A 14,112-nucleotide genomic window follows, 5' to 3' on the forward strand; every position below is an offset into this window, starting at 1 on the left:
AATCGTGCAAACACATCGTATTTCGTCAGAAAGATCTGCCAGCGAAGATCGCACTCCTCTAAGCCTCTCCGGTGGAAACGCTCACGATGACTAACAACATTCCACGTCTCCCTTATGCTTCAGTGGGCAGAGCGGCCAAGCATGCACGGACGAGGAAGGTCCACTCTCGATTCAGTTTGTTCCGAGTGTTTGTGTGCACAGAGCAGAGGGTTTAAAGGGGTGTAATGTCATTACTGATTCACAGTCACACGCTTTAATGGCTGAGAAGGCACAAGGTTACGCCACGCTCAGACAAGTCCAGGGAGACTGTTTTGTGGAAATAAAATATGCCTCCGATCCCTATAATCGGATCACTGTGAAATTAGAGAGCAAATATATGATAAAACTCTAAGGAAAGTGCAGTTACTTCCCAGCACCGCCAGGTTTGCGTTGAATGAAATGGACCATGAGGTTTTACAAAGAGATTAGGATTCAGAAGAGAAGCCAATGATTAGCCAAAAAGACATTTGGAACAAAGGTTCATGGGGTAAAGAAGACAAAAATGCAGTTTTTAGGTTTGTCAAATATGATTGCGGAGAATAATTTAAAGGTCTCCTAATAATGTAAAATTGACTTTCTGATGTCTCACAAAGAATCTGTTTAAGAGCACCAAATTTGAGAAAAATACATAATTTCCCTAAGTCGTTTGCTCCACTTTTGAGAGGTGCGTAATCGGTGGCTTATAAAATGTCAGGTATTTTTGATGTCAAGAAGATAAAAAACCTCCTTTTTTGTGGACAGAATACGGACTCTTAACGAGCTTCACATTTACAGAGAAAAGAAAAGCCGGGAGCTCTGATAACTATCTATAATTTAGTTTTTCGTCAGCTAAAAGGCTGACGAAAAACTAAATAGCTATGCTTGTGTGTGTTCTCCGGCCCGTTGTTTTGTCTGATACAGTTTATGGCATCTTTTACGCTACTTACAAGGATTTGAAGTGGCTGTTTGAATCTTTGGCGCAGCTGCTAAGTGTCACAAGCATTATATCTCGCCTTTTTTTGGCTTTGAGCATGTGAACTATACCCCATGTGTTGTTAGCTAATGATAGCAGAGTTTAGCTACTATTCATCCATCCAAACTATTTGTTGAACACAAAACATTATGGCCTTTAGAAACATCCACAAAGTAGTCGGACTGTTTTATAAGCCGCAGGTTTCAAAGCGTGTGGAAAAAAAGTAGTGGCTTATAGTCTGGACAATAAAGTATTTAGGTGTTTTTTCATGTTAAAAGGTGTCTAATTATGTTTTTTTTTAATGTAAACTTTTTTTTAATGCCAACTATGAAAATATCTGAATTTTAATAGTTAACCTACTTTGCAGAAATGTGATTACCACTACCGGGTTTGTAACCAATTACCGTATTTTTCCGAGTGTAAGTCGCACCTGCCGAAAATGCATAATGAAGAATAAAAAAAACATATATTAGTCGCACTGGAGTATAAGTTGCATTTTTGGGGGAAATTTAATTGATAAAACCCAACACCAAGAATAGACATTTGAACGGCAATTTAAAATAAATGAAGAATAGTGAACAACAGGCTGAATAAGTGTACGTTATATGACGCATAAATAACCAACTGAGAAGGTGCCTGGTATGTTAACGTAACATATTATGGTAAGAGTCATTCAAATAACTAGAACATGTAGAACATGCTATATGTTTACCAAACAATCTGTCACTCCTAATCGATAAATCCCATGAAATCTTATACGTTTAGTCTCTTTTGTGAATGAGCTAAACAATATTATTTTATATTTTATGGTAATGTGTTAATAATTTCACACATAAGTCGCTCTTGAGTATAAGTGGAAACCCTGGCCAAACTAGGAAAAAAACTGCGACTTATAGTCCGAAAAATACGGTAGCTGCATTAAACGAGTGACGACTAATGACGATCAGGTTTTCTCGTGGAAACTGTTCTGTACAACAAAGTGAATGGGATGGAGTTGAGAATTTTGTTTTGGAAGACATTATTCTTGCAGCTAATTGAGGCACTTGCACTTGGCGGTATAGCTCAGTTGGTAGAGTGGCCGTGCCAGCAACTTGAGGGTTGCAGGTTCGATTCCCGCTTCCGCCATCCTAGTCACTGCCGTTGTTTCCTTGGGCAAGACACTTTACCCACCTGCTCCCGGTGCCACCCACACTGGTTTAAATGTAACTTAGATATTGGGTTTCACTATGTAAAGCGCTTTGAGTCACTAGAGAAAAGCGCTATATAAATATAATTCACTTGCTAAAAACCTGACCAAAAAATAACTTTTTTGTTAAATACACAGCGTCATGTGAATAAAGTGGAATTTGTGAGGTTGTCACTGGAAAGCCACTGCTTTTATCTGAAAAGGGATCCCGGTTTTAAGGTAGGAGTGGTCGGGTGTTTGTTGACCCTTGAGGTTTAAGAAGATTGAACACTCACTCTGTAGCACCGATATGATGGCCTGGGCCCGAATCCAGGTGATGGCAGGGTTTTGCCGAAGGTCATTTCGCCGGGGGTCGTTACTCGCCCGACACTCATAGGTCCCAGAGTCTTCCAATGTGAGGCGCGTGATGCCGAGCACGCTGACCCTATTGGAACCGGAGGCAGTGTTGATGGACACGCGGCGCTTGCGGGCTCCATCCCAAAGCTGCTTGAAGGAGTCGGCTCTGTTGATCTCCGCATACCACCACTGGATCTCCGGGGTGGGGTTACCGACCACGTCGCAGTACAGCTCAAAGGTGTCTCCCGTGAGCTTAGTCTCAGACATTGGCGACTTGACAAACCCAGCTGAGAGGAGGAAGAAAAGCAGGAGTGTATAGGGTAGGAAAGGGTAGAGGATGATTTGAGTAAGAAGAGGTAAGAAAGGGACAAGGGATGGAGAAGGAAAATTAATATAATCAGAGTACATCTTGGAAAAACAGCATGATCAAAGACGGAAGCAAGAGCCCCAAATTATTGATAGGCGTGAAAAGAAAAGCTTAGGGAGCTGTCAAAAAGTCTCAGACAGTCGATCAGAAGTCGTTCTATTGTCAGGACACACTCAATATTGTGCATGTAAAGTGCAAATTACCTTTAAAAAGAAAGCTGCTTTGTAAATATGTGCTAAAAAGAGAGTGCTATTGACAATCTGTTTGAGTTTAATCAGTCACGTCTGGTTCCCCTGAAGTCTTTTCATCAGAGACCCTTGTTGAGCAGACGCACGCTTGTCAACAATCACCCGACTCTTTTTGGCACGTCGCAGCAGCAATCAGTGGCAGCCTCGCTCTCGCTTGACCTCGATACGGGAAAACTTCCTGAAAGTTAACTTTAGGTTTGTTCGCTCTGATACCAAACTCAATGTGGATTGGATATTCTTTCAGTATACCTTAAAGGCCTACTGAAACCCACTACTACTGACCACCACGCAGTCTGATAGTTTATATATCAATGATGAAATATTAACATTGCAGCACATGCCAATACGGCCTTTTTAGTTTACTAAATTACAATTTTAAATTTACCGGGAGTTTCGTCTTGAAAACGTTGTGTAATGATGACGTGTGCGCAAGACGTCACGGGTTTTTAGGAAGTATGAGCGCTGCGCACACACACAGCTGAATATCGTCTACTTTAACGGCATAATTATACAGTATTTTGGAGATCTGTGTTGCTGAATCTTTTGCAATTTGTTCAATGAATATTGGAGAAGTCAAAGTAGCAAGATGGAGTTGGGAAGCTTTAGCCTTTAGCCACACAAACACACGGTGATTCCTTGTTTAAAATTCCTGGAGGTGAAAATTTACTATGGATCATGAAACACGACGGAATGTCAACCAGCAGGTTTCGGTGAGAAAATTGTGTTTAAAAAGTCACTTCTTACTGGAGAAAAGCTGAGCTTGCCCCGTCCAAAAAGCTGCCGTCGACTCCCCTGAGACACTGCGTGTCAAGACACCCGTGGACGTACACCTCCGACTATCAGGTACTATTTAACTCACTAAAACACTAGCAACATAATAGAAAGATAAGGGATTTCCCAGAATGATCCTACTAAATGTGTCTAAAACATCGGAATCCGTCCCAATGCAATCGCGTTTTTTTTTTTTTTTTCTAGTCCGTCGCTATCAATATCCTCAAACACGAATCTTTCATCCTCGCTCAAATTAATGGGGAAATTGTTGTTTTCTCGGTCCGAATAGCACTTTTTGTTGGAGGCTCCCATTATAAACAATGAGGAGCCCCCACACTTGCGACGTCATCATCTGCGACTTCCAGTAGAAGCAGGGCTTTTGTCATAGCACCGAAATTTGCGACCTTTATCGTGGATGTTCTCTACTAAATCCTTTCAGCAAAAATATTGCAATATCGCGAAATGATCACGTATGACACATAGAATGGACCTGCTATCCCCGTTTAAATAAGAAAATCTCATTTCAGTAGGCCTTTAAACCAAGCACACCTAGGTAGAACGTTCACTTTTGTTCAATCTTGTTTTTGTTAGCGACTATAGGAAACACATCTTGTACTGTTTGAAATCCTGATTATTATGCTTCAAATTTTGCCACATTTCTGAGGAACATGCATTTGTGAAAATGCCTTCCACAGATGTGGAAAGAGGTTCCTATACCACATGTTGGTGCAGGCTTAATCAAACACAGTGAACAATAACATTGGAACATCTAACCCTGAACACACTGCAGCAAATGTGAGAAAATATTGTCTCAAAAAGATTTACAAGCTTGTTTGGAAAAGTTGGGGTCTTCCCAAACAAGCCTTTCTCCCTATCACTCACACACACACACACAATTGCGCAATATACAATATAAACAATGTACATTTTTAATATCTTCAATCGGAATATTGTGACAATGCATGTTGATGACATATTCGTACTGCAAATTTGACAGAGACAAGGGAAAGAGCGCGTCCCCAAGGCGTTATGGCATTCTTGCTGGCGGCTAACGTCCCTCCACTGTGCAAAGCTACTTCTAAGCCTACAGTCCTCGCCTCCATGGCGGCAAATAAACTAAGTACCATTATCTCTGGAGGGCGAGAACTGTCTTAACATGTTACACTACACACCATTGGAGGATATGCTAATCGCAAGCAAGAGCTCTGGAATGTAAACAAAAGTGGGCGGTACGATACAAACATTGAGAGTAACACTACCAAGTATAGTATCAGAATAGGTCAATATTTTTTAGGATCACACAAAACCAATGTAAAGTATTGTGGGAATGCGATATTTTTAAGTGTTCTTTTTAATCTATAGTCATGTTTAAAGCAGCTTGTATTTTCCTCTGTAGTGTGTCTTCTCGTGATCTCCGTGCTTGTATCTTATGTCCGCTAATAAACTCTGTTTCACCCTGAAGGCACTGGAATGTCTATTGGGGGTATAATGTACTCCCTTTTTGTGGAGTAGGCCTTGTTCGTTTAGAACAAAAAGGCTGTATTTCTTTCTAGGCGGGAGGGGCTGTTTTCATACTAAATGGAACTGACTCTTCCCGTTTGATTTTTAGACCCCTTCTTGATGCTGCTATTACAGCGTTGTGAGGGCTCGTCTCCTATAGCTTTAGTAAAACCTGATAGTATTGCTATTCTGTCTTGGTGGTCCTTCTTACTCAACATATATGTCATCTGAAAGCACTTGGAATTGACCAGTGTGTTTTATTCTCTGATAAGAAGACTGGTCGGACGCAACAGCATCCAAACATCAAAAGAATAAGTGCTTATTACATTTGAACTTAAGTGTAGATATAAACATGTTACATCAGAAAGTAACCAGCCACAAACAGTCATTTAGCAACTAGATTAATAATATATTTTTTTACATACATTTATAAATCCGCAGCCAAATTAGAAGCCTTTGTAACACCTTTTGAAATAGTTCCATGGTCATTAACATACCAAATAATATATTGTGATCGTTATCCCTGGAGGCGGCTACAGGATTAATCGACACCAAGGTTTTAATTAGTGAGATAACATAACCGGAAGAGGCTGAGGTTTTGGTTTTTTTTTTCTTCACCCTCACTTTTGTGATAGACATGTTCGCCAATCAGAATTGGTGTGCCTCACGTTTGTTCGTCTCTCGCTTCAAAATGGGAGAAATACGTCTCACTTTGTGCATCGTTCTCAGTAGCTGAGAGTGTTTATTTAACAGTAGAATTAACGAAACGCAGTAAGCCCTCTTTGCAGTCATTCAAAATCTGTGTTCCGGTGGACGGAAGGCAAGACAGGAAGCACAGATGGAGACCATTGGGACTCCCTACTGAGAACTTCCTCAAAGCAATGACAACTACACACTAAAAAATGCTGGGTTATTTTGATAACCCAATTTATGAGTTGCGAGTGTTGGGTTAAATTTTGGTGTCATTTTTATGACGAGCAATCCATTTTTTGGGTTATAGTAGTATTATTTTAACTAGAGATGTATGATAATATCGGACTGCCGATATTATCGGCCGATAAATGCTTTAAAATGTAACATCGGAAATTATCGGTATCGGTTTCAAAAAGTAAAATGTATGACTTTTTAAAACGCCGCTGTACGGAGTGGTACACAGACATAGGCAGAAGTACAGAGCGCCAATAAACCTTAAAGGCACTGCCTTTAAGTACCAGCCCAATTACATAATATCTATGGCTTCTCACACACACAAGTGAATGCAATGCATACTTGGTCAACAGCCATACAGGTCACACTGAGGGTGGCAGTATAAACAGCTTTAACACTGTTACAAATATGCGCCACACTGTGAACCCACACCAAACAAGAATGACAAACACATTTCGGGAGAACATCCGCACCGTAACACAACATTACAAATACCCAGAACTCCTTGCAGCACTAACTCTTACAGAACGCTACAATATACACCCCTCTGCTACCCCCCACCTCAACCTCCTCATGCTCTCTCAGGGAGAGCATGTCCCAAATTCCAAGATGCTGTTTTGAGGCATGTTAAAAAAAATTATGTACTTTGTGACTTTAATAATAAATATGGCAGTGCCATGTTGGCATTTTTTTCCATAACTTGAGTTGATTTATTTTGGAAAACCTTGTTACATTTTTTAATGCATCCAGCGGGGCATCACAACAAAATTAGGCATAATAATATGTTAATTTCACAACTGTATATATCGGTATCGGTTGATATCGGAATCCATAATTAAGAGTTGGACAATATCGGAATATCAGATATCGGCAAAAAGCCATTATCGGACATCTCTCATTTTAACTCAATGTCTGTGTTTTCAAAATCATGAACAATTTTTGGCTTATTTTCAATGAGTAATGCATTTTGGGGTAAAATATTTTTTTAAAAAAAATTATTGAAGGGAATTTTATTATTTATTATTATTATTATACTTTTATTATGCATTATTTAAAATCCCATGAACATATTTGTGCATGCTGTATAGGACTACTATGACCATACTCGGCATTTCTTGTAAAAAAAAACGTCACTCATATCTTGCTTTGAGTATATTTTAATGGAATAAAAATAATTTCGATCTGTATTTGGGAAGGAGCAGGTCAAACCAGCAGTAAAATGTATCATGTTTAACCAACTGTTGGGTCAAGGAGCGCTAAATCGCGCAACCCAACATTGTACTGAGCATGACTCAGCTTTTGTGTTAAATAAATGAAACCCAATAGTTGGGTTAAGAATCAAACAGCATTGAGTTAGCATAACTCAACTTTTAAATTAAATAATTCAACGTCAAAGCTGGGTTGAAAAAATTTACCCAAAATGTTGATTTAAAATAAGTCAAATAAGGGGCTTGTCCTTTTTTGAACCAGCAGTTGGGTTAAAATTGAGTTGTTTTTTAACCCAACATGTTTTAGTGTGTAGGACGAAAAAGTATGATGACAAAGCCAAATGTCATTGTGGTAATATTCCAGCCTTAAATCGGATGGGCAATATGAGCCCATCAACACGGACGAACAAGCGATAATGGAAACAAAGAAAAACACAACATCCAACCTCATTTTTTCAACTGGGGAAAAAAAAGGACTTTAAGATGTTCAATATTCATTTGAGTTAAAATTTTGCTTACAGAAATGAGTCCATATTATTGTTTTGTTTGTTTATTTAGGATAATAGCGTTATTTAGATTTCAATAACAGTACAGTAGTAAACAATTTGACAGTAATGAGAAATACAAATTCATATCATTTTGAATGGTTACATGCATTATTATTACTATATTATGATTACAATACATTATGAACACTATAGTTTTTTATCCACCGTTTCCTCAGTTTAAGAGCACAACCTAAACAAAAGCTCTTAGTCTGACTGCATAAGGCCAAATATATTTTTAAGTAAATTATTGCATATTGTTGTTATGTTTGGCACCTTGAGACAAGAATATGTTGACTGAGCAGTCTCACCGTTTTATGCAGGTTTAATTATATAAAATGTGACACGTCTGTTCAACATAGTGTAGAAGTCTGGGGCAGTATCTCTGGATTGGCAAAAGGGTGTGTTCCAATTGTAGAGGGATCACACACGAGTTAAGCCTCAGATTCAGGAGGAATGGATGGATGGATGGCTGTATGTAATGTAAAAATCGAATTTCAATTTCCAGGAGAGAAATATTGCAATTAGTCTTTTGGGGCTTTGTGCAGCCCCACTGGAGAATGCAATATATATCACGATATGGATTTCAGGCCATATCGCCCATCCCCCCATTTTGTATAGACGCAGCCATGATACGGACCAGTCTCAAATGTTAAGAAGTTATCAAATAACAGAGTATGCGTTATGATGCCAATTTGAAGATAATAAATAAATATAAAAATCAATCAATAAAAAAACTATTTTTCCTACATTTTTTATTATTTTAGTTGTAGAAAAACTGACTCACATTAAAAGCAGTAACTACACTGTTTTACTGTTCTTACATTTACTATTAACGACTGTTGGATCATATTTTTATTTCCATTGGTTTCAATGGGGAAAATAGTGGACATTAGTAAGTAGGCTTGTAACTCCCCCAATTAGTCCCGTGGAATAGGCACTTGTCTGCAATATTTTATGTATTTAAATACATGAACTAGTCCTCAGAGTCACATTACCAATCAAGTGCTTGTTAAAGAGCACTTCACAGAAAACGCCACACATTAGGGGGCGACTGAATATGGTTAATCTCCTTTAATCCCACACAGATATTGCTGTGACAGCAGAAACAAGGTCATCAAACCTTCAATTTGGATGAGCTGGACACCAACACCCCCACATCCAAATAAAAAAAAATCCAGTTATGTCGTAAAAAAGGAAGGTCAAGCCACCACCTTCCACGGATATATCTTGGAATTCCAAACCAACAAATCACATAGCCCACTGGGATCTACCTCACACTGCAGTATCGTTAATAAACTGATCCAAGAGAGTTATTGCCCGAGCTGTAGAAGTCCCAGTATGTGTCTGGGCTTCATTCATGCTCTAGTTCCACATCGCTAGTCAGCCCAACAACACACTGACAACACTAATGAACCTCATCTAATGAAAAATCACCTGGACCTCAGACACTCTTCTCAACCCTCCCCCAAAGCCTATCAACTGTATAAAAAAAAAACAGAAAACGGCCTTAACTTTGTCCTCGATTGGTGAAGGAAATAACTGCTAGTTTTCTTTCGAATAGAACCCCTTGTACACACTAAAAATGTTGGGTTAAAAAATAACTAAATTTTAACCCAACTGCTTGTTCAGAACAGGATGAATCCCTTATTGGAGTTATTTGAACTCAACATTTTGGGTACATTTTTTCAACACAGCTTTAGCGTTTAATTATTTAACCAAAAAGTTGAGTTATGATAACTAAATGTTGGGTTGTTCCCAACCTAACTATTGGGTTAAATTATTTAACCCAAAAGTTGAGTCATGCTAACTCATTGTTGATTGATTCATAACCCAACTATTGGGTTGAATTTATTCAACATGAAAGCTGAGTGATGCTCACTACAATGTTGGGTTATTCCAAACCTCACTATTGGGTTGCGCAATTTAGCGCTCCTTGGCCCAATAGTTGGTTAAAAGTTGTAAATTTTTCTGCAGGTTTGTCCTACTCCTTCCCAACTACTGATCAAAATTATTTTTATTCCATTAAAATATACTAAAAAGCAAGATATGATTGACATTGTTTTACAAGATTTGCTTTGAATGGTCATAGTCGCGTAGATCGTTCTCCCAGGATGGTGACGGGACTCCAGGGGCAAGGTGCAGGTAAGGAAATTATTCATTGTCCATAAATCCTGCGGGATACAAACAAAAGAGCACCAGCGTGCCGATAGCACGGGAAGCCAACGGAATAGCGAACAAGAAAAGCTGAGCATGTAAACAGGCAAACAAAAAGGCGAAGCTTAGCTCAGAAATCAGATTAGTTGCCGTCATAACTGTTGCGTGGAAGCAAATAAGAAAGCCAGACTGAGTGTGGTGAAAAGCAGGGAATAAGTAGCACTCTGATTAGTGCCCAGGAGCAAGTGAGCGTCCTGAACACTAATCTGAGGCAGGTGAAAACAATCTGCAGTCATGGCAACTGAAACACAAACCCAGGGATGCTCAAAACAGGAAGGGAGTTAAACACTAAATAAACATGACGGATCATGACATTAGTAGTTCTTCTATACAGCATGCTCAATTATTTTAATGTAAATAAGATGTGTGGTTGTAAATAATGTTAATTAGATTAATCCTAAATAAAATTCCCTTCAAGGATAATAAAAAAAGCCTTTTATACAAAAATGGTTCATAGTTTTGAAAACCAAGAAATTGAGATAAAATAACCTTATAACCCAAACAATTTATGGCTCTTCATAGAAAAAACTCCAAAATTTCCAACACTCGCGACTCATAAATTGGGTTATCAAAATAAACCACCATGTTTTAGTGTGTACACACTACACTACACTAGTGTGTAAATGTCTGTACTAAATCGAGGTCAGAACTAATCATCTTCAACTTTCCAGTGTAGCCATTTGGTTGCAGTCAATTTGAATGAGCAAACTTCGCTGTCATCTGGCTACTAACAGAAATCCAACCGAAATATTTCACATACTTATCGATACATGAATTATAGTTGGTAACCATAGTAACAGTTTTGTTGTCCAAAACCATGCACATGACTCACAGCCAGATGGAAATGAATTGGATAAAGGGTCACAGAAATTTAGCAGGGGCTGGGGGGGAGGCAAGCGCACAGAAAAAAAATCCCACTACGAAAAGTGTCGGAGGATATTTGGTTCTTACAATGTGAGCTTTCTATGCGCGATGCCTCTAGATATGCAGAGTAATTAGCATTTGTTTCTTTTCTCTGGAAACATCTGTCTCTATCAAGCTCACCACATAATTCCAGAGGGTGAAACCAAAGTCTAAACGCCTACACTGGTAAAGCGGAATTTTAATTTGACACATTTACTGTGACATTTTTTACTACGGGTGTATGTATGGTTGCGTCAAAAACTACTTATTGTGGGGCAAAAGTGACTATTAATAATGGGAAATTAATGCATAGGGAGTATATTAAATGTGGTTCAAGGTGACCAAGATAGCCAGGGCATAATTTATATTCAGGCTCCGTGGAGAGAGAGAGAGAGAGAGAGAGAGAGAGAGAGAGAGAGAGAGAGAGAGAGAGAGAGAGAGAGAGAGAGAGAGAGAGAGAGAGAAGAGAGAGAAAACAAATGGAACAAACTACAGACGACACGCAACAAATGAGCCAGCGCAATTTGTACGCAGTTCGAGCAAGGTGCAGGGAGATTGTAGCACAAAGCAGCTGGTGCTCATTCATTTCAAAGGTTTGAAATAAATCGGAGGAAAATAAACACTTAATGTAAGTAGAAGTTATGTTTGACAGAAAGTAAATTGTTCGCAAATCACAGTTGCAAACCAAAATCATGATTTTTTATAGTATTTAAATGTTATTTATTAGCTATAAGTCAAGATTCCAATGCACAACTTAATGTATACTCCCAAACAACTTGATCATAATATTTTATTAGAACGTATCAAAACACGAATTGGTATGTCAGACTTAGCACCGTCTTGGTTTAACTCTTATCTTACTGATAGGATGCAGTGCGTCTTCCATAACAATGTGACCTCGGACTATGTTAAGGTAACGTGTGGAGTTCCCCAGGGTTCGGTCCTTGGCCCTGCACTCTTCAGCATCTACATGCTGCCGCTAGGTGACATCATACGCAAATACGGTGTTAGCTTTCACTGTTATGCTGATGACACCCAACTCTACATGCCCCTAAAGCTGACCAACACAACGGATTGTAGTCAGCTGGAGGCGTGTCTTAATAAAATTAAACAATGGATGTCCGCTTACTTTTTGCAACTCAACGCCAAAAAAACAGAAATGCTGATTATCGGTCCTGCTAGACACCGACCTCTATTTAATAATACAACTTTAACATTTGACAACCAAACAATTAAACAAGGCGACTCAGTAAAGAATCTGGGTATTATCTTCGACCCAACTCTCTCCTTTGAGCCACACATTAAAAGCGTTACTAAAACGGCCTTCTTTCATCTCCGTAATATCGCTAAAATTCGCTCCATTTTGTCCACTAAAGACGCTGAGATCATTATCCATGCGTTTGTTACGTCTCGCCTCAATTACTGTAACGTATTATTTTTGGGTCTCCCCATGTCTAGCATTAAAAGATTACAGTTGGTACAAAATGCGGCTGCTAGACTTTTGACAAGAACAAGAAAGTTTGATCATATTACGCCTATACTGGCTCACCTGCACTGGTTTCCTGTGCACTTAAGATGTGACTTTAAGGTTTTACTAATTACGTATAAAATACTACACGGTCTAGCTCCATCCTATCTTGCCGATTGTATTGTACCATATGTCTGCGAAATCTGCGTTCAAAGGACTCCGGCTTATTAGTGATTCCCAAAGCCCCAAAAAAGTCTGCGGGCTATAGAGCGTTTTCGTTTCGGGCTCCAGTACTCTGGAATGCCCTCCCGGTAACAGTTCGAGATGCCACCTCAGTAGAAGCATTTAAGTCTCACCTTAAAACTCATTTGTATACTCTAGCCTTTAAATAGACTCCCTTTTTAGACCAGTTGTTCTGCCGTTTCTTTTCTTTTTCTCCTATGTCCCACTCTCCCTTGTGGAGGGGGTCCGGTCCGATCCGGTGGCCATGGAGGACGTACTGGCCGTCCAGAGTCGGGACCCAGGATGGACCGCTTGCCTGTGTATCGGCTTGGGACATCTCTGCGCTGCTGATCCGCGTCCGCTTGGGATGGTTTCCTGCTGGCTCAGCTGTGGACGGGACTCTCGCTGCTGTGTTGTATCCGCTTTGGTCTGGACTCTCGCGGCTGTGTTGGATCCATTATGGATTGAACTTTCACAGTATCATGTTATACCCGCTTGACATCCATTGCTTTCGTCCTCTCCAAGGTTCTCGTAGTCATCATTGTCACCGACGTCCCACTGGGTGTGAGTTTTCCTTGCCCTTATGTGGGCCTACCGAGGATGTCGTAGTGGTTTGTGTTGTGGTTTGTGCAGCCCGTTGAGACACTAGTGATTTTGGGCTATATAAGTAAACATTGATTGATTGATTGATTGATCTTTAAAGTGAGCAAACACAGATTTAAGACTCTAATTATGGATAATAATAACTGTCGAGCATCAATATGATATTTTTTAAATCATTGCAACCTAGTTGCTATATCATTAGTATTGAAAACATGATTTTCTAAAAATATTTGGTCCTTTTTTGATTTTCTCTTCAAAAAGAAATAAATCCACCAAAACTGGGCTCTAATTAGAGTCCCATCCATCCATCCTTCTATTTTCTACCGCTTATTCGCTTTTTTTCGGACACCCTGGACAAGTTGGCACCTCATCGCAGTCTAATAAGAGTGATCATCTGATATTGGGGGTCGTCCTATATTAATGTCAATACTGTATGAATGTCAGGGTTTCCCAAACTTTAAGTTGTGACCCAAAATATGTTACGGTCTATTTTATTGGTATTTGTTTTGGGCCTGGGATGATCTTAAAGGCCTACTGAAACCCACTACTACCAACCACGCAGTCTGATAGTTTATATATCAATGAGGAAATATTAACATTGCAACACATGCCAATACAGC

The 14,112-nt window shown here is 39.4% G+C and overlaps 1 protein-coding gene across 2 annotated transcripts in view; it reads right to left on the bottom strand.

The window, feature by feature from the left end:
- Nucleotides 1–14,112, bottom strand: part of nptnb (neuroplastin b) — a 100,324-nt gene that overhangs the window by 58,235 nt on the left and 27,977 nt on the right. The window contains exon 2 of one of the 2 annotated variants that reach the window (XM_061877650.1): nt 2,453–2,800. The exons of the other annotated variant lie outside the window; for it this stretch is intronic. Within the exon in view, the coding sequence (XP_061733634.1) occupies nt 2,453–2,800 (348 nt within the window). The remainder of the gene's footprint in view (nt 1–2,452; nt 2,801–14,112) is intronic. 2 annotated transcript variants of the gene reach the window in all.

This window comes from Nerophis ophidion, linkage group LG02, assembly GCF_033978795.1.
Source record: "Nerophis ophidion isolate RoL-2023_Sa linkage group LG02, RoL_Noph_v1.0, whole genome shotgun sequence".
In the NCBI taxonomy this organism is placed as follows: Eukaryota; Metazoa; Chordata; class Actinopteri; order Syngnathiformes; family Syngnathidae; genus Nerophis; species Nerophis ophidion.